Source organism: Leucoraja erinacea, chromosome 6, assembly GCF_028641065.1.
Source record: "Leucoraja erinacea ecotype New England chromosome 6, Leri_hhj_1, whole genome shotgun sequence".
NCBI classification, from domain to species: domain Eukaryota; kingdom Metazoa; phylum Chordata; class Chondrichthyes; order Rajiformes; family Rajidae; genus Leucoraja; species Leucoraja erinaceus.
In genome coordinates this window covers 50957713-50979965 of record NC_073382.1, presented here as the reverse complement: position 1 = coordinate 50979965, position 22253 = coordinate 50957713, and the positions used below count along the sequence as shown (strand labels likewise).

The following is a 22253-nucleotide window of genomic DNA, read 5'->3' as shown; positions in this document are numbered from 1 at the left end:
TTCAATGTTCACCTGGTGGGTGAAGAAATGGCTACTGCTACATTTCGCAATTCAATCCAGGAGGGTATGGCACGCAATGTCCAAAATACAGCATACCATCTTTAAAAAAAGAATTTAATATGAATTGGAATATTAATAGGATTAATACTCTGTCAGTCCAGCACCAAATCCCAAATATAGGCGAGCATTACTGCAGTCCCAGTCGCTAATACTGTATTTTTATTGATGCTTGTGCAGAAATTCTAGGTAGATTGCAGGCCAAGTGCGGAAGAATAAGAAAAAGAAAGCACTTTATGTGGAGGTGTTCAATATCAGTAATGGACCTTAGGGATGTGAAGACAAAGCAAAACTAGTCAATTAATTTCTGGCAGCTAAAGATTTGTCAAAATGGGAAAATGTGCCCAGTGTTTATTTCATTGAGGTAAAGCAGAAAGACAAAGGAGTGTAGTGACTGGGACCCCACAGAAGGTACACTATGACAGGACCATGAACACCAATTCAATGCATCCAAGTCTGATTAGCTGATTGGGAATGACTTGGGCAGAAAGACTAGGGTGCCACAGTGGCGCAGCTGTAGTTGCTGCCTTACTGCACCAGAGACCCGGGTTCAATCCCGACTACGTAACAGACCCCCCCTGGACAGTTATCTTTGTTGCAAGGCTGACTGATATTCAAGATTTATATAGTGTGACCAACTAAACTGTGAATATATTGGGAAGTTTGAGGCAAAATATTCAGTCACTCTGCGCCGCGAGGGTGAGCTATCTGTCTGTGGGGGTAAAGACACAATAAATGGGCTCCCTCTCCACGAGGTCTTCTGTTTAATCAAGCACTTTTAGTTTAAATGATCCATATAGTATCAAAGCAATTGAAAGATGATCAAATACCAGAAAAATACCTCCAAACTGTATAATACAATTGTACTTAAAAGGGTTACTCAATTAAGAGTTTTAAACTGGTAGACAGTCTTCCAGTTCGTGTATTTTTTAACAGCTGCAATCACAATTGATTTTGTCAGCATCTCATTAACTTTTTAAAGAATAGGTTTTACATCCCCATACTTTAAATTTTACAAACTAAACATCAACAACACAAAGTTCTACAAAACACATTGGACTGGTTCCAGAGCAATAAGACTCACTGCCCAGACTTATTATCTGATGTGGGGGGCAGAAAAAAGCAGTTCTCTGTATCCGAGTGCCTACACACAAGATATTGCACGGCTCCAGTGGGAAACGCAAACTTACACATCACAGATTTAGGAAACTTTCAATTTGTGTGGTATAATTTGACTAGATAGCACACAACCAATGCTTTCCACTGTATCTCAGTACATGTCGCAATAACAAACCAATACCTTGATGATTCCCATTGTCATCACAGAAGGGGTGGCACAGTGGTGCAGCAGTAGAGTTGCTGCCTCACTGCTCCAAAGATCCGTGTACGAATCTGGCTGCGATTGCTGTCTGTATGGAGCTTGTATGTTCTCCGTGACTGCATAGGTTTTCTCCAGGTGCTCCAGTTTCTTCCCACACTCCAAAGACTACAGATTTGTAGGGTAATTGGCATCAGTAAAATTGAAAAATGTCCCTATTGTTCAGGATAGTGTTAGTGTACAGGGCTGATCGGCATGGACTCTGTGGGTCAAAAGGCCTGTTTCTGCACTGAATCTCCAAAGTCAAGTAGTAACAAATAAATTCAAAGCAACAAAATTAAAAAGGTAGATTAAAATAAACTTTGAGTTCCCCTCTCTACGAGACCAATTTGTTTTTTGTTTTTTAAATGACAGCTCCTGACAATGCAAGGAGCCTCCAAATCCCTCGCTCCAGCAAGTCACTGCCCTTCCTGTCCAGGGACTACCATTTTGGGACTCTACACACATGGAAATCCAAAGTAGGCCATTACAGCAGGCACTTTGGGCCAGATTTTTTATGAACTCCTCCACAATTTTTTTTTGAAAGATATTAAATCGGCTTTGCGTCAAGATGATGAAACAGGCAGAACATCTAGCAAACGGCCCAGACTAATGTAAAAAAAGTGTCTCTTATCTAGGTATATTTTAATAATAATGCCCAATTTCTGCATAACCAGCCCTAACATACAATATTACTACAGATTCTTAGTACCCTTCCAGCGCAGTCCCTGGAAAAGAACCAAGCAAACTTGCTGAGATATGCAGTACACTTGCACTGTGCTACTTCTGATGCTATTCATAAACACGCTACAAAAGCACCAGTCCCAAAGCCTTGCAGGTGGCGTTACCAAGGTCATCACGGACGATTATAAAATCTGCTAATGGGACTCCAGGGCAGCTGTTATAATTAGATAGGAACACCACAGATTGCATTAGCACACAATGTTTTAAGGGAACTACAGATAACCCTTGTTATAACAGACTATGGTTGGGGGTTGGTGGTGTTCATGATTGCCCATTGTCCACTATAACAGAATAAAAGTTTCCCCCCCATTGACATCAGTGCCCGGGCGTCAGGTCAGAAACCTGGAGCCCCATCACTGAGAGCCCAGTGGGACCCTCACCACACGGAGTGCAGCAGCCCAAGAACGCCACCCAGAACCACCTTGTCCAACGCAGCTGGGGAACAGCAATAACCTACTCCTCATTCCCGCATTCTGAGATCGAGACCAAAATGGGAGGTCTGGTGTGTTATGGCTACTGCAGGAGACTATGCGGTCACCACATGGCCACCACATGTTCGCAGGTGGTTGCCGGGCAGTCGCCTTCATAGACCATGTGGTCACCACAGTCTCCTGTAGTTGCGCAAGTGGCACAGGCCCATAACATGTTGAAAAATTAGCAGCAACCAAGATGAAGTCACCAAGGAGAGTAGCGAGAATTCTCGTGCCGTTGGTGCAGTGGTAGTGGGTCACCAGGAGGTCGAAGGTTGTCGTAGGTTGTAGTCAGTGCTGACCTATGAATTTCATTGGCTCATTGGGGGGGGAAAAACCCATAAACAGTAGTTTTCAGATCCAAGGATAACCGACCGGTAATGTTAATGTCCGCCGAGCTTCACAGCCGTGTATTCCTGGCTTCTTAAAAGTTGTCGCCACTCCTTCTTTTCTTCCCCCCACCGGCCTTTTAAAGGACTTACATGACCTTTCCCGTACACTGTGCTTTCACCGTCTTAATTACAGCACCAACCTTCCTGTTCATCGCGGTGAGTGTCTGTATCACATTGGCTTTGCACCGTGTGAATTTCACTCGGACACCGGTTTTTCAGTCGCCTGAAATCTCGCCTAAGTGGGACAGGCCCATTAAGGTAGGGCACGGAAAGCCTGTCCTGCTTTAAATGAGGCTCCCTCAGCCAATTGCTTGACAGGAGTTCAGGGTAAATGGTAACTCTGTTTCTCCTTCCAAAGTTCTTTTTAAAAGCTAAAAGTGTCTTTATGTTGCTGCTAGCTAAAAATACTAAAGGCTGTTTGTTACATTGTTTAACAGTATCATTGCACAAGTAACGATCAAAGCAATTGCTTGTCAATTTCTATAGCATCCCAGAGACCCGGGTTCGATCCGTACTGTGGGTGCTGTCTGTACAGAGCTTGTACGTTCCCACTGTGAGCAAGTGGGTTTTCTCCGGTTGCCTCCCAGATTTCAAAGGCTCCAGTAAGTTTTAAAATTGGCCCGAGTGTGTAGGATAGTTAGTGTCAGATACTGTGGGATGGCTGGTCAGTGCAGACCTGATGTGTCAGTTTCCGTTGTATCTCTAAAGTCTAAATGCAGCCCGTGTTCTTAGAGATGGTGGTGTCAGATTACTGTGGGGTGGCTCCATCCAATATCTGTTATAAAGAGGTCCATAATAATGATAGACTGTATTCAGATTCAACTTTACAGTCATTGTGCAGTGTACAGTACAGAGACAACAAAATGCAGTTAGCATCTCCCTAGAAGAGCGACATAAATATGAGCAATAAATAAATCTATTTACGTGCAAACAGTCATAGTATTTTTTTTTCCTGGTGGGAGGAGTGCCCGGGGGGGGGGGGTGATTGGCAATCACCGAGGTACAGTGTTGAGTAGTGTAACAGCCGCAGGGATGAAGCCGTTCCTGGACCTGCTGGTCCGGCAACGGAGAGACCTGTAGCGCCTCCCGGATGGTAGGAGGGTAAACAGTCTGTGGTTGGGGTGAAAGCGGTCCTTGGCGATGCTGAGCGCCCTTCGCAGACAACGCTTGCTTTGGACCGACTCAATGTAGGGGAGTGAGGAACCGGTGATGTGTTGGGCAATTTTCACCGCCCTCTGCAGTGCTTTCCGGTCGGAGACAGAGCAGTTGCCATACCATACTGTGATGCAGTTGGTAAGGATGCTCTCGATGGTGCAGCTGTAGAAGTTTACCAGGATCTGAGACGACAGATGGACCTTCTTCAGTCTCCTCAGGAAAAAGAGACGCTGGTGAGCCTTCTTGACGAGAGTTGAGGGATTGTGGATCCAAGAGAGGTCATCGGAGATGTTGATCCCCCAGGAACCTGAAAACACGTTCCACCTCCGTCCCATTAATGTGGATGGGGGTGTGCGTGCCGCACCTAGACTTCCTGAAGTCTACAATGAGTTCCTTGGTCTTCTTGGAGTTAAGGGCCAGGTTGTTGTCAGCGCACCATGCTGCTAGGAGCTGGACCTCCTCCCTATAGGCCGACTCATCGCTGTTGCTGATGAGGCCAATCACCGTTGTATCATCTGCATACTTGATGATGGCGTTAGTACCATGTACAGGTGTGCAGTCGTAGGTGAAGAGGGAGTAGAGGAGGGGGCTCAGCACACAGCCCTGTGGAACGCTGGTGTTCAGGGTGAGGGTTGAAGAGGTGTGCTTGTCCAGTATCCAGTTGCAGAGGGAGTGGTCGATGCCCAGGTCACCGAGTTTGGTGATCAGTTTAGCGGGTATGATGGTGTTGAATGCCGAGCTGTAATCGATGAACAGCATTCTTACGCAAGTGTCTCTGTTGTTGAGGTGGGAGAGGGCGGAGTGAAGTGCCATTGAGATGGCATCCTCTGTACTCCTGTTCTTGCGGTAGGCAAACTGATAGGGATCCAGTGTGGGGGGTAGACAGCTTTTGAGGTGTGCCAGGACCAGCCTCTCGAAGCACTTGGTGATGACGGGGGTAAGTGCAACTGGGCGGAAGTCGTTGAGGCTTGCCGCAGTGATGGTTTTTGGCAGCGGCACGATGGAGGTGGTTTTAAGGCACATGGGCACAACTGCTTGGGCAAGTGACAGGTTGAAGATGTCAGTCCAGCCATCTGTCAGCTGCGCAGCACAGGCCCCGAGCACGCGCCCGGGGATGCCGTCATGGCCAGCAGCCTTACGTGCATTAGTCCTGCCCAGTGCCACGTACACGTCGTAGGGGGTGAGTGCGAGGGGCTGGTGATCGACAGGGAGCACAGCCTTGATGGCCATCTCTAGATTGTCCCTGTCGAAGCGGCCATAAAAGTGGTTAAGCTCCTCAAGGAAGGAGGCATTGCTGGATGTGGGGGTGGTGTTGGTGGGTCTATAGTCCGTGATGGCCTGGATGCCTTGACACATGCGTCGGGGGTCGGAGTTGTTGTTGAAGTGCTCCTCAATCCTGAGCTTATGGCAGTGCTTGGCCTTCTTGATGCCCCTCTTCAGGTTAGCCCTGGATGAACTGTAGGCTCAAGCATCGCCTGACCTGAAAGCGGTGTCCCGTGCATTCAGCTCTAAGTAGTTCTAAGTGTTCAAGGAAATATTTTCCTGAGTAAAGCAAGAAAATACAAGGATTTCCAAGATTCAAAATAACCACACTCAATAGGTTTATGATCCTAGAGGTTACAATAAGTCACAAAATACAGCACTGGGAAAAGCATGTGTAGCAATAATTAAGCAAGATTTCATCCAAGTAGCTAACTCCTATTCTGGTCAAATTCATTTTACAAAAAAATGCACATTATCCAATTACCTCATTCAGTTTGCATTGAAGAACTATTATTTCTGTGTACAAATGACCATGGTATGGGTGGGGTGGGCATCTCAATTATTTCCATAACACCAGTTTCATATGCCATCATCCAATTCTGGATAAGCAACGATCAAATATTCAGAAGACCAAAATCACTTGCCAGTGTGGAGCATGTCAAGAATTTAAAGTTCCTAGGTGTAAATATCACCAACAATTTGCCCTGGACAAACTTCTACAGATGCACCATAGAAAGCATCCCACCAGGATGTGTCACAGCATGGTCTGGCAACAACTCTAAGACCACAAGAAGTTGCAGAAAATTGTGGATACAGCCCACTCCATCATGCAAACTAATCTTCTTCCTTCTCCACCCCCCAACCAATTGACGACAGTGTCAAAGATCTCATTAGTTACTTTAGTTGAATGTCACATGTACCGAGGTACAGTGAACAGGTCTTCGTTGCATGCTAACCAATCAGCTGAAAGACTATGTACACAATTACAAATCAAGCTGGCTACAGTGTACAGATACAGGATAAAGGGTACAATGTGGAGTGCAAGATAAAATCCAGTAAAGTCTGATTAATGAAAGTCCAAGAGTCACCAATGAAGTAGATGCAAAGTGCTTAATACACCAATACAAAGTGCTTTGAAATAGCCAGACACCAGGAGGGACTCTCCTGCCAGAGTCGATCGATGGCAAGCAGTGCATGAAGCAAAGAGAATCTACTCAAATTTATCTGCACGTGATGTGCATTTGTGGATGTACCCAGTCCCTGTGAAGACAGTCGTCTCTTCAAACACGGGACACATTAATTTGTGATCTGTGGCACTAGACCAAGAACAGATATATTTGCATTGTACCTCGACCTCGCCTTCCTTGTGCAAATGACAATAAATTGGACTTGGCCGCAGATTTGATTACCGTCAGGCACTGTGGAACATTCCTGGGGGCTTGTCCACTGTGGAACAACCAACCCAAGGAATGCACACCACCACAACCTATAACCTAATGGCTTTGTGGGTTCATAACTCAATTTTTACAATCAAGCCAAAGGATTAGGACAATGAGTAAAGAAACAAACAGAAAAATAAACCTTTACATTCTATTCCACCTTTCAATCAGATCATGGCTGAGCTCCTTCAGTTTAGTTTAGAGATACAACATGGAAACAGGCCCTTTGGCCCCTCAAGTCCACACCAACCAACCAACCACTACCTGTAAACTAATTCCATCCTCCACACCAAGAACAATTTACAGGAGCCAATTACCCTACAAATCAGCATGTCTTTGGAATGCGGGTGGAAACTGGAGCACCCAGAGAAAACCCACAGTACCAGGGAGAACATAAAAACTCCATATAGACAGCACCCATATTCAGACTAGAACACACATCTCTGGTGCTGCAAAGCAGCAACTCTACTGCTGCACCACTGTGCCACCCTCAAACACCACAAAGCAAAAAAAAATCCTGCCCTCTCAAACACCACATCCTTAATCTCTCTCATACCCATTGATGCTTGAAGCGCATTCAAATATACCACATGTACCCAGTTTTTTTTAAAGTAGTCCCACAGAAAGTCTAGATGAAAATACTGCAGTCCTGCTATATCACAAAGCATAATGGTCAGTCAAATAGTTCATGGAAGGAACACCCTCACCCTCAACAACTGAAGGGCTGAAGACCAGGCTGAAGCTTATGCAACCATATTCAGCCAAAGGTACCAAGCAGATGGTCCATCTTTGCTGCCACCCATGATCCCCACCATCACAGTATTTAGTCTTCAGTCCCTTCAATTCACACGGTGATATTCACAAAATGGCTGTGAGCAGGTCAAACAGCAGATACAGCGAGTATCGTTGATAGCAAAAAAAGACAAAGTGCTGCAGTAACTCTGTAGGTCAGGCAGTATCTCTGAAGAACATGGATTGGTGACATTTCTGGTAGGGGCCATTCATGCTGCCTGATAGGGTGGCACAGTGGCACAACAGTAGATTTGCTGCCTTACTGCACCAGAGACCCATGTTCAATCCCGAATACAGATGCTGTCTGTATAGAGTTTGTACGTTCTCCTTGCAATTGTGTGGGTGTCCTCCGGTTTACTCCCACACTCCAAAGACATACAGGTTTGTAGGTTAATTGGCTTTGGCAAGTAGCAAAATTGGCCCTCAGTGTGTAGTATGGGGGTGATTAGCGGTTGTGGCAGATCAGGCAGAACAAAGGGCCTGTTTCCACAGTATCTCTACAGACTATTGTATTACTCCAGCATGTTGTGTCTATTTTTGTAAAGCAGAATCTGCAGTTCCTTTTTTTTTTATCATTGATAGCAAGGTTGATGATGGCTTCCACAATTTTGCTGATGGAGAGTTGGCCAATTGGGCAGTAGCCAGATTACATTTGCCCTTTCTTTGTGCACTGGGCATAACGGGGCAAGTTTCTACATTAGGTAAATACCAGTGTTTGAACTATACTGGAACAACTTGGATAGAGATGCATGTCTAGTTGTGATGTACGTCAACATACTGTAGCTGCGATGTGGCTGGGTTCTAGAGCCTTTACTATATAAAGAAATTGCAGAGAATGGCAGATGCAGCCCAGACCATCCCACAACCTCCCTTCCATCGACTCCATTTACACCTCATGCTCAAGGCCACCAGCATAATCAAGTACGAGTCTCATCCTGGCCGCTCCCTCTTCACCCCTCTCCCATCAGACAAAAGGTATACAAGTATGAAAATGCACACCTCCAGATTCAAAGACAGTTTATTCCCAGCTGTTATCAGGCAATTGAATCATCCTACCAACAAGAGCATTCCTGAACTACTATCTACCTCATTGTGGAGACCCTCGGCCTATCTCCATTAGACTTTACCGACTATATCTTGCACTATATGTTCTTCACTTTATAACGCGTCTGTACACTGCGGATGGCTCGATTGTAATCATGTGTTATCTTTCCGCTGACTGATTAGCACACAAAGGCTTTTCACTGTATCTTAGTACACATCATAATAAACTAAACTCAAACACAGTACTTTCAGCAGGAACGGGGTACTGATTTTAGATGATCAGCTATGATCATATTGAATGGCGGTGCTGGCTCGAAGGGCTGAATGGCCTACTCCTGCACCTATGCTTCTAGGTTTCTGGATATCACAGAGAATCAAGTTGCTTGGAGATTGGTGCCAAGATGGTGGAGATCTTACTTGAAGGACCATTCGACTCGATAGTTCTAGCTGAAAGTGGCTACAAATACTTTATCCTTCTTTTCAGCCCTCTTATGTTACTCCACACCATTGAAGCCGGGATATTCTTGGAGCCCCCTACTCTTGTTGGCTGCTTAATTGGACATAACCAGATGGTTATGAGATCACTTGACTGTGTATTGTATGCTATCTTTGTTCTTTGGCAAGTAGTCACATACTGCAGCCTGCTCACATCAAGCCTCACCAGACAAGTCATCGAGCCAAGTTTGTTCACCTGGCTAAATAGTATTGGATGAGTGAACAATGTGCCAAGCCAGATTACAGGGACAAAGCATAGGAACAGGCTCTTCTGCTCAAAGTCTCTTGCTGACCATACTCCCACCCAGTCCCATTGTATTTCACACTATTCCCCCATCAACTCCAGCTACATTCCACAACTCATCTAGACACCAGGGGAGATTAAACCCACACGGTCACAGAGAGTTCCAGGTGTAGATCCCACATATTGTTTCACTCACCAACAGCTGCAGACCTAGATTGGCAACATGTCCTTCAGGGCTCAGCCAGTCTCCGGTGGGGCATCGCTGTCTGGTCACTGTTGGTGATGGACATTGAAGATTCCCACCCACAGTACATTCTTATGCCCTTATCATTTTCAGTACTGCTCTACAAGAGAAATCACTAACTAATCAACTCTGAAATGGTAGGTGATGTTCCGGTTTCCTTACCCACACGTGACTGAATACAGTTCTTCAGACTGATTGCAATGGACTCTGGCCTAATATCTAGAAAAAAGGCAATAGTATGTAAATAAGTTGATGCCAGGCAGTTGAATAATAGCAAAAAGGAGAGCAGCTGGAGAAACTCAGTAGGCAGGCAGCATCTGTGGAGAACATGGAGTTTCGGGTCGAGACCCTTCAGGTCAGGAGGTCGCGACTCAAAACGTCAAAAAATGCTGGAGTAACAGCAGGTAAGACAGCATCTCTGGAGAACATGGATAGGTTGAGACCCTTCAGGTCGAGACCCTTCTTCATACACAGTCAAGGCAGCGACGATCGGTGGAGTCAATGGTCTCGGCCGGAGGGGGGGCTCGAATGGAGGCATTAGTAGGTGTGGTCTGGAAGCAGCGAGGAAGATGTGTGGGCCAACAATGGGTCCAGTCAAGAAGGCAGTGCGAGCTGCGAGTGGCGTGGGCAGCCAGGGCTGTAAGCACGAGCTAGGGCTGGCAAAGCAGCCATCAGTAGGTCCGTCCACAATAACAGAAATCTGTTAGCAAGAGGCCCGTAGTGGAAATTCTCAGGTGACAGAATGATTCATGAACTTAGTTTCTTTATGCCCAGGTTTGGCTAAAGTATGCAATTACCAGTTGATGAAGAACAACATTTCACAAGTACATTCAACCACATGGGCAATCAGCATTAACAAACCTTACAGAATTACTATACAACTGTTGCTCGATAGGTACTTGCATTTAATTGGCACAGTTAACAACAAATGCCCCAAAACTCTTTACAGCTACAAATAAATACATCAAACTCAATCACCGTTATAAATGCAGGAAACAAACCTTTGCACTGGACTTTATCTTGCACTAAATATTATTCCCTTTATCTTGTATCTGTACACTGTGGATGGCTTGATTGTAACCATGTATAGACCTTCCACTAACTGGTTAGTGCAAAACAAAAAGATTTTCACTGTACCTAGGTACATGCGACAAGAAACTAAAACAACTAAACCTTTGTGCTTTAAATCGCCAACAATTAGCCAAGTTATATTGACCAAGAGTTCTACGGTATCAACTCACCCGCGTTTGAGGTTCGGAGCTCAGGTTCCATTTGAGATAAAAACTCCAAAATCTATTTCTGGGCACCAGTGTGGAACAGTAAGAGTGCTACACTATCTATGGTGCAGTCTTTGCTAAACCTAAACTTAAGTTCCAGACTTATGTAAAGTTCTCATTGCTCCATTTGAAAGACTGGTGCGAGTGTTATTGCAGCACAATACATCCTCATTCAATATTAACAGAAACTTCAACACCAAAATTGCTTTTGGGACCTTATCATGTTGATTTTCCACCATTTAAAAAAATTATATTCCATTAAAATTTAAGTAGAAAGTGCTTTGGGACAATGCAGATATTTTAATATTTTTACTGTTAGACATTAGAGAGCCTGGGGAGCATTCACTTCCAGTCGGGATATTGCAATTGAATCAGTGATCTGCAATATTTTCCATGGATGGTGTAAGGCCTCACGGGGCACTTTGATGTGGCCAGCTCCTTCCACCTTTATAGCTGGGCTGTTCTGTTGGCGCAACACATGGACCGGCCAATGCCCGTCAGATGCTCCTTCCCCACTTGAAATGGTCACGCAAATCAGTAGAAACATTGCCAAGTTTGATGACTGCTATGCAAATACCCTGGAAGCTTGTCCTGTGTTCATGGGACAGCACAGTGGCACAGTGATCAAGTTGCTGACTCACAGCACCAGAGATCCGGGTTCGATCCTGACTACGGGTGCTGTCTGTACAGAGTTCTGTGTGTTCTCTGTGACCATGTGGGGTTTTTTCCAGGTCCTCTGGTTTCCTCCCACATTCCAAAGACGTGCACGTTTGTAGGTTAATTGACTTCTGCAAATAGCCCCTAGTGTGTAGGATGCGAAAGTGGGATACCATAGAACTTGTGCAAGGGTGATTGTTGGTCGGCGGGAACTCGGTGGGCCAAAGGGCCTAATTCCACGCTCTATTGCTAAAGTAAACCAAATCTGTTAGTATCTTCCACTACAGAGCTCGAAAGGGAAGATATGTAGCCTTACCATTAGAGCCAACAGAGTCCAATTAGAGTCTAAAGACAGGTAACATTGGTCTGGGAGGGAATGCTGATGCAGGTTTGCTCATCCTTCCAGGGGATTTGGATCAATTTGCAGTGTCAAGCAAGCCCTTAAACTCACCTTCAACAAGCATCCTGCTGGAGTGGAGCCAAATCTAGAAGACCAATGGAAAACTGCTCAACATGCAGTGCCTGAGGTCTGAAGACCAGGTTCCCGCCCCACCCCCCCATTCAAAAGCAAATTTGCGCCTGGATACATCAAGAGGCAGAGTTTCAAGCCACCATCAATTCAGTCACTGAAGCATGCAAGAAGTTGGGAATTACACAAAACCAGCAACAGAAGAGGCCCCCCACTTTACTCCTAGAGTATAACGCCACCCTCTAACAAGTAATTTCAATACAGGATTCTGGAAAACATACACCACTTCCCACGTCAAGGACAGTCACGAGTGTGTAGGGATTACTGTAAGGGGCGGATAATGCATCTGTGCATGGCACCAGTGCTCAGAATTATAATTGAGGTTGTTTTGATGCCCATCCTTCTGATTGTGGCATATGGGCCGGGTAATAGAAGATCCAGTTGCAGAGGGGGGGGGGGGGGATGCAAAGCCCTAGGTCCATAAGTTTGGAGAAGAGTTTTGTTGAATTATGGTGTGGAAGCCGGAGCTACAGTTAATAAATAGGAGAGACTGATACAAGTGTCCATGTTTTCCAGAAGTTCCAGCGATGAACATATGACTGGGGATATGGCAGCTGCTACCCTTCTTTTTAGCTGGGACCTTAAACTTTATTTCTTTCCTGGATACTGACAACATTTAGTGCCCATCCCAAAGAAATTCAAATTAGCTTTCTCAGATGGATGCAAAAGACGAATAATATCGAGCAGATTAATTTGTTGAAATATTCAATTTTATTCCCTGAAAAAGGCACCAAAACAGATTTTAATTAATTTAACCACATCACAATATAACATAATCATCTTAGCCAAGATACTCTTGTAAGAGGGAACTTGCTTCACACTAAAGTAATGCAAATAACCTCAAATAAATCTCAAAATTTGTTAAAAGTTCCATCAGATCTTTTTGATTGGGTCACCCAGACCAGTTGTATGTTTAACTTCAAGTTGTAATAAACACCAGAGATAGATACAAAAAGCTGCAGTAACTAAGCGGGTGAGACAGCATCTCTGGAGAAAAGGAATACGAGACGTTTCTTTGTCAAACAGAGTCTGGGTAATGGGAAATAAGATAGACAGTGATATAGAACAAATATATACAAAAAGTAACGATGTTCAAGGAAAGGTGGAGCCTAAATGGTCCACTATTGGCTGTGGGGGTAAGTGATAACAAGTTATACAAACAGTGAAACTCAACAGAATGACAATGAGACTAGTACGACGACTAGGGCGGGGGGGAGGGACGGAGAGAGGGGATGCAAGGGTTACTTGAAGTTATAAAAATCAATATTCATAGCACTGGGTTGCAAGCTGCCCAAGCGAAATAAGAGATGCTGTTCTCCAATTTGCATTTGGCCTCCCTCTGACGATGGAGGAGGCCCAGGGCAGAAAGGGCAGTGGAGGAGTGGGAAAGAGAGTTGGTGTTTGGCAACCAGAAGATCACGTAGGCCAAGGCGGACTGAGCGAAGGAGTTTAGTGAAACACCAAACACCACATGGACAGGGCCGCACATTATAGCTCATTCATGCTTACTCAAAGCAAAGACAGTACATACAAATTCCAGCTAAAGAAGAGCACAAATCAAATTCCTTCCCATACGTGCGTGACAACGCACCAAATAGCAGAATCAACGAGTCACAAGGCCTGCAGTGAAACAGGTTTGCCACCAAATTCAAGAGAACCACCCAAAAATATTTAAGAGTTTACGGTAAGAACTTGCCATTTGATGCCAAGCACCATTCCAATGGGATCCCAGCATTCTAACAGAATGGCCAAGCACAAAAGAACTAGTGGAAATTCAGTCTGAAGAAGGATCTCGACCTGAAACGTCACCCATTCTTTCTCTCCAGAGATGCTGCCTGTCCCACCGTGTTACTCCAGCATTTTGTGCCTACCTTCGATTTAAACCAGCATCTGCAGTTCCCACACAAACTGGTGGACGCGAGTGATCCACTAGCTTGGACAACAAACCCGGAAGGATAAAGCGCAGCTTAACCAATAACTATGATCTGATATACGATAACTGGCTACAAAGAGATGTCAGGCAACATCATTGATGATTGTGCGACCCTACCTGATGACCTGAATGCTTTTTATGCTTTCTTTGAGCAGAAGGCCAAAAGGGTGATCACACCCATCCCTTCAGACTCAGGTGTGCCATTTCTCAGGGTCACAGTTGCAGAGGTTAGATGAGCCTTCCAGAGGGCGAACCCACAGAAAGCAATTGGCCGTGGCCTTAGTAGTTGCATGGACCAGCTAGCGGGAGTATTCACAAACATCTTTAATCTCTCCCTACTCCGTTCTGACCTGCTTCAAGACAACCACATTCATCCCAGTGCAGAAGAAAAGCAAGATCTCAAGCCCAAACAGCTACCGTCCAGGGGCTTTGACATCCACCATCATTAAATACTTTGAAAGACTGGTTAGCACGTGACAAAAGTTTTCACTGTACCTCGGTGCATGCAACAATAAACTAAACATTTTTAGAAGGTGCATAATAAAAATTGAACCATGCTCAAGTTAAAGGTGATTGAAGTAGCAAAAACTTCAAGTTTGACTTTGAATTTAAAAAATCAACCCAAAATTACTTCTCTAGGGCCAGAGATGCTGCCTCACCCGCTGAGTTTCACTCCATAGATGCTGCCTTGCCCACTGAGTTTCCCCAGCATTTTTGTCTACTCTCTCTGGGCCAGAGTGCTTACTAAGCGGTTAATAGAGATTGATAGAGAATTCAAAATGGCAAAAGGGTATTTTCCATTTGCAAGCACCCAAAATGTGTCAAATTCCCTATTCCATTGATTACAAAGAAAAACAACACAGCACAGAGAGGGAGGGGCAGTGAATGGTCACTGACAGTTACAGCAGGATTTCAGCACCAAAATCCTGACGTTGTGGTCAGCCAGATTGAGAAAGATTGTCAATGCCAAATATTTGTCATCATTACGAACAGACGAAGGTTGCCTCATTTAAAAGAAAATGCACAAGCTCTAGACCAAGAACAATTTCACAGAGTGATATATCACAAAACAATCAAAACCAAAGCAGTGTCCATGAATGTTACACTAGCAGGAAAACGACCATTATCCATATTAACATGTTATTCTCATTGCACCCTAATGATAATTTCCTTCTGTACCCAATTATGTCATTTATAGAATATCTACCAAACCTGGAACACAACGCTCCTTGATTTACTACCCTCCAGCCACCCCTTCCCCCAACTTTCTGATGAAGTCACAAGATAACTTAATTTCTAGAAACTACGTATTCCTGTATAAATATATATTTCTAGGATGACAGAATCCTGGGGGAAAAAAAGTTTAAATGTTTCTAATACATTCATTTTATTTGTAATATTCATTTTAAGTACACATTTATGCACATGCAGTTCAAAGATATTAATAGTATTGCAACTGCAGCTATTCAAACCTCAACAATACACCAATGACCCCAATACCCACGGCACCTCCAATTGAAAACCTAGAGCCAAGAACATCAGGAATAGTTCACCGAGAAATCACCGAGGCAAACATAAGAAAGTCTTGACTGACACTCTGCTTGGCTGAAGATTGCTGGAATAAATTATGTGCACAAAGCATGTACAAGAACAATCAAGAAGATGCTGACAGGAAACTAAAGGTCATTTCAGAAAGTGTCCTATAAAAATCAGTCTACCCAATAGCGCATTTTAAAAAGCTTCCAATTTGGAAGCTGCAACATAATTATGGGGATTTTAAAAATATTTTGCTTAAGCAACTATTAACCCTTCTATCAAATTCAAATTTGCAGCTACTTCAAGTTTTGACAAGTACAGAGTAATATATCACTAGACCGGCACTCATTGGATTAAATTAAGTCTTCATGCTCCAAAAAAACACCTTATATGTGGAATAAAAGCAGGTGTTATTTTTACTTATTTATTTTAATCGTCTCACAAAATTCTAGTTACGAGTTTTGACAATTTCCTCTTGCTACAGCCATTGGAGACACTGCAGTTTCCATGACAATTACTCCAAATGGTCAGATTTGTTCGTTTCATTTCAAAAGACACTAAGCACTCAAAAATTACACCAATTACTGCTTTGTGAAACATGTTGTATTTTCAAGAAAATAAATGTTTTCTTAAAAAAATTAAGAATCCTTGTGGTAGTTAATTTCTGTCTTTCCTTACTCAACAATTAATTAATTCAAAACACAGCAGACTGTAGCATTGAATGAAGATACATGACTGGATTCAGACAAGTGTCAGTCCAGCCTTCAGTACAAAAGATAGACACAAAATGCTGGAGTAACTCAGCGGGACAGGCAGTATCTCTGGAGAGAAGGAATGGGTAACGTTTCAGGTCGAGACCCTTCTTCAGACCTTCTGGTTTAAACCAGCATCTGCAGTTCCTTCATACACAACCTTCAGTACAGGTAGGGCAAAATATTAGATCACAATACAGATATAGTACTAATAGTGATGTACAAGTTGGCTATTTGGCATTTGATGCAAAATAACCTTGCATCAATGGCACATAAAGTGGATATAATGCTCCTTCAGTTTACACTGAAACAAAGTGCTTTGTTCTTAAAGAAAAGTAAATAGAGCACTGGAGTAACACAGTAGTTCAGGCAGCATCCCTGGAGAACATGGACAGTCAACATTTCGGGTTGGGACTTCATTTCAGATCCGAAACGCCACCGAACTTGTCATCCACAGATGCTGCCTAACTCGCGTTTCCAGCATCAAGGGTTCCTGTGACTAGCATTTTAAGAAAACCTTTGATAGAACTAATTTTTAAACTAATCCAATGACTAACAGACATAAAAACCATAGGGTTAGCAGAAAGGTCAGTAAGTCATTTGGTTGCGACAGGTGCATCTTGAGTTGAAATAAGCAATAAAAATTCCACAGGTAATAAAAAACGATTTTGATTTGGGACAGAGTTCGTGCATTGAAATAGTTAAATCCTTGTTGAGAAAGAAAATGGGGAAACCTAGAAATTTTAACTTAAGTCAGGGGTCTGTAACCTTGTTCTGCATAGGGACCAGTATGCATGTCTGTGAGCGGATGTACACATGGATCCCGCCCCCATCCCGCCCCGGATCACAGAAGTTGCGCGGCTGTGCCAGCGGCTTTGTGCAGGATGCGGTACAGCCAGAGCTCAGTGCTAGTCTGCTCTGCCATTGCGGCCATCAGCGCAGGCCTGCTTGCGTCACCATGCCTGGGCGCTGCGGCCTCGGGAGGTACCGGAGACGACGAAGGTCTGCGGGCCGGATGATTATGGGCAAAAAAATATATGTATACCTGTGGGCCGGATGATTTCAGGTTGCTGGCCGCATTCGACCAAGAGGCCATAGGTTGCCGACCCCTGACAAGTCAATGGGGAAGAGCTTTTAAAAATACAAAAATTATGAGAAACTAAACCAAGAACGAATGGCCAAGAACGGATAGAAAGAAAAAACAATGCAGGTTTTTGGTTTAAAATGGAAAATAACATTGACCAATTTGATTTTATTCAAGGTATGAGGGAGAGTGAAGTGGGTAATGTAATCAATGTGGAGAATAGAGATGATGCACAAAACTCTGTGATTATGGATGCAACAGAGCATTATCTGCACTTTAATCCCTCTGATCCCAGGGTTTGGAAAGCAAGAGGTGAAGCATAAACTGCAGACCAGAGTTGGGCTGAAGGGCCCATTTCCATGCTGTACAACTCTATGAGTATGACTCCATGAAACATCATGCTACAGCACAAATGAAAGCGTGTTCAACTTTGTATACTACACTGTAGCAAAGGCACATCATTTCACAGTAATTTACCAAATTTGTTCCACAATTACTTGAATGGACGAGAGGAGTTGAGACCACAAGCCATGGAGCAGAAGGCCAAGAGGAAGCCAAGCATTAGAAGATGCATTTTAAACCATGCAAAGTTATGTAGTGTAACTATAAATAATAAAAATTGATTTGTCATCACCAGATAACATAGATGTTATATGTTAATAAAATGACAGTGCTGACATAATGCAAAGGGTCAGACAGCATCTCTGGAGAACATGGATAGGTGTCATTTCAGGTTGAGAACCATCCCAAAACATCACCTGTCCATTTTCTCCAGAGATGCTTCAGAAGGAACTGCAGATGTTGGTTTACACAGAAGATAGACACAAAATGCTGGAGTAACTCAGCGGGACAGGCAGCATAACATCACTTGATAGAAGGAATGGGTGACATTTCAGGTTGAGTCCCTCCTTCAGACTGAGAGTCAGGGGAGAGGGAGACGCACAGATAAGGAAGGGTAAGGTGTGAAAAAGAGACATCAAAGGAGATGGTGCTCAAGGAAAATGTAGAATAGATCATTGTTAGCTTGGAGAAGGTGACAACAAAGCATACAGAGATAAAATTTAATCAGGCAGCTTACACCCCAGTAGTATGAATATTGACTTCTCGAACTTCAAGTAATCCTTGCTTTCCCTCTGCCTTCTTCCCTCCCCTTCCTAGTTCTCTGACCAGTCCGACTGTCCCCCTGATTTAATGTTATCTCTGTATGCTTCTGTGCCTCCCTCTCCTCTGGTTCTGTCTGAAGAAGGGTTTTGACACGAAACATCACCCATATCTTCTACCCAGAGATGCTGCCTGTCCCGCTGAGTTACTCAAGCATTTTGTATCTAACTTCTCCAGAGATGCACCCTGACCCATTGAGTTATTTCAGCACTGCCGTTTTTTTTGTAAACCAGCATCTGTAGTTGACACAAAACGTCACCTCTGCATTTTTCTCCAGAGATGATGCCTGACCCACTGACTTACTCCAGCATTTTGTGTCTAGTTTCTTTTTGAACAGATGCAGTAATGATAATTCCCCAAATTGGGGTACCTAGAAAGAGGGGGTCATGATCTCAAAATGAGTAGTCAGCCACTCAGGGCAGCCAAGATGATATTTCTACAATAGACAACAGATGCAGGAGTAGGCCATTTGGCCCTTTGAGCTAGCACCGCCATTCACTGTGATCATGGCTGATCATCCACAATCAATACCTGTTATAACTCCACTATCTTTAAGAGCTCGATCTAACTCTCTCTTGCAAGCATCCAAATAATCAGCCTCCACTGGCTTCAGAGGCAGAAAATTCCACAGATTCACAGTTCTCTGGGTGAAGAAGTTTTTCCTCATCTCCATTCTAAATGGCCTACCCTTTATTCTTAAACTGTGGACCTTGGTTCCATACTCCCCCAGTATCCCGTCTCCAGCATGTCCAATCCCTTAATAATCTTATATGTTTCAATAAGATCCCTTCTCATCCTAAATTCTAGTGTAGACAAGCCCAGTCGCTCCATTCTTTCAACATATGACAGTCCAGCTATGCCAGGAAATAACCTTGTGAACCTAGGCTGCACTCTAGGAATCTAGCAAATTCCTCAAATTTGGTGACTAAAACGGCACACAATACTCCAGGTGGTCTCACCAGGGCCCTGTTAAACTGCAGAAGGACCCATTTGCTCCTGTACTTAACTTATCTTGTTATGAAGGCATTAGCTTTCTTCACTGCCTGCTGTACCTACATACTTACTTTCAGTGACTGATGTACAAGGAGACCCAGATCTCGTTATACTTCCCTTTTTCCTAACTTGACCCCATTCAGATAATAATCTGCCCCTGTTCTTGCCACCGAAGTGGATAACCTCACATTTATCCACATTGAACTGCATCTGCCATGCGAGCTGAGGAGAGCTGCTGGAATTCAGTTGGCTTGATTGTAATCATGTATAGACTGGTGGAATACGGGGTTGGTGCATAGAGACGCTGAGATAGAACATCAGCCATAATCATATGAAAATACCGAACAACTTAAACTCCCGTTTTATATTTCGTATGTTCTAATATGAATCACCTGCATAAACAGGAGGAATCGCCCCTTCCACACAACCCATCAGGTCAATCTACAAAATATCACCTTCCAACGACCAATAATGGCAAAAGCCGACAAACACGTAGCATCTCAGAATTGCGTTAGTTAACTGTATGTAAAAGTAATTCAACTAAATACCAAAGGTTTACCTACCGGCTTCGGCATTTTGTCTCCTTCCTCGCCAGCAGACAAGCACGATAGAGTCAATGTAATCCCCCCCTGTCTGTTGAGTACATCAAATAGAAAAGAGCTAAATGCAAAGTATCAATTACATGCTTTGTTTAATTATACTCTGAATTACAAGATATCTGTACAGTACGTTGCATTAAATAATTACCTAGCTCAGCTCTCGCTTACTGATTGGCGGCTGCGTCGTTTTTTTTCCTCCGAGTCGGCAAACGAAAACGGCAACACGTTAAATGAGATTGATGGTCGGCGCGGCCATTGAGGACGGTAGAGGGGCGGCATGGGCGACTTACGCCTCCAAGGCCACCCCCGCCACTCGCCGGCTGCTCGCCTCGACCTCCACCACCCATTGGCTGGTGGTACAACTGGCAACAGTAACGGTTTCACCAAACCAATCAGAGCTGCCGGAAGGCGGGATCTCCACGTTCCCAGGGATTGTCCAATTTGATTTAACAGGAGTGAACACAAACTTGGGTTTTAATTTATTATTTGGCGCTTACGGACAGGTTTAAGCAAGGGAAGGGCACTCAGAAATCAGCGCAGGGAAATATACCAAACTAAGATGAACAAGTATTTAAATAAAGGCACCATCATAAAAATAACAGATTCACCATTAAATAGATATTTTTTGCACGAATCTATTTTTCTGTTCCGATAACATAAAGAGCAAAGAAAATGATGCTGGCGTAGTACATTCAATAGACTGACACAGTAACACCTCTTTACTTGCGGGAGAATGCAATTTTTTGTTAAGTATCCGTGTCAAATTTAATGTTATAATTGCACTTCGTACGAAACAATATTGTCACAAGCCAGGATTTGAATAACGTGAAATAATTAGTTCTACACTTACACGCACTAAACAGTTTAAATAGTTTTAAAAGGGTTGAAAACAATATTGATAATCGTGCTGATTTTAATGCACGACAAAAAACGACATAAATAACACACAAGTAGATATTCCACAATGTGATTGATCTCTTTGTCCTGAAGTTTCCAAATATACCCGTTCATTCAACTGTTGCAGTTCAAAGTCTTACTCAACCGGTTTGTTGCCATGTTTCAACATTGAAACAAAAAAGCAGACGCAATGTTACCAATTCAATACTGAACAGAGTTCAGTGCAATGTTATTATTGGTAAGGTACACAAAAAAGCTGGAGAAACTCAGCGGGTGCAGCAGCATCGCTGCCTCGGGTCTATGTGTTGTTTTTTTTCCACGGTCATTTGAAGAAGTTGTCTGTGAGCAGAGGAATGTAGCGGTAAGACCCGGCTTCATTAATACCTTCAAGGCCTGAGACAAGGGAGAAGCATTGGGGCAGGGAATTCCTTACACGCGTTACTGGCTTTGCTCTTGAAGTAAGGCAAAAATAGAAGCAGAATTTACCTGGGCGTAAAAACCGACCTCTCTAGAGGTCACGTGAGGAAAAGAACTCCCAAACAAATTGTCCTTCTCAAATTTCTCTGCTATTGATGATGAAGCGATGCAATTTTCAGCGGGAGGATCGCAACATGGCCGCCAGCGAGTGCAAGGCGTGGTCGCCTCTGACACATCTCTGTGCCGCCGTCGGCTACTTGGCGCTGCCTGCCTGCCTGCGCCCCCCTCCCCCTGCCCGCCCCCTCCCCTACTCCCTGTAAACTGAGACGGTGCAGCGATGCCAGAGGTGACCGAGGGAGCTGGCCTGGAGCAATGGAAGCTGTGCCAATGACCCGGTGACAGTGCGCTCCGATCACCCAGTGTTCCGGCCACCGCTTATCTGTTCGGCTACTTCTTCAGCACCTGCGGCGCTCGGACTCGTTCCCAGGCCAGGGAAGGATGCAAATTGATTTCTGTTCAATATTTAGTCTTTTTACCTTTGCTTGGCAGCAAACGAATCCCCAAACCTACCTGCCGCATATGTGAAAAGTAGGATCTGCAAGCGGGCATCTGCAAACTCTAGCACCTGCTGTTTTATTTTGCATTTCATGGAGATTTTGCCAATTATTTATTCGCCTTTTGTTTTACTAATATATATGTGAAAAGATCTTCCTATATTTGCA

General features: G+C 44.0%; 1 protein-coding gene across 2 annotated transcripts in view; it reads right to left on the bottom strand.

Annotated features, from left to right (window-relative positions):
* LOC129698120 (radixin) overlaps positions 1–21740 on the bottom strand; it is a 78381-nt gene extending 56641 nt beyond the window's left edge. Inside the window, exons 1-2 of one of the 2 annotated variants that reach the window (XM_055637006.1) lie at positions 21601–21740; positions 20182–20251 (exon numbers count right to left, since the gene is read on the bottom strand). In XM_055637006.1, coding sequence (XP_055492981.1) covers positions 20182–20193 — 12 coding nt within the window. In that variant the 5' untranslated portion in view covers positions 20194–20251; positions 21601–21740. Of the gene's footprint in view, positions 1–20181; positions 20252–20365; positions 20521–21600 lie in introns of those variants that run through there. The other variant, XM_055637007.1, reaches the window with a different exon arrangement.
* Positions 21741–22253: the final 513 nt, after the last annotated feature.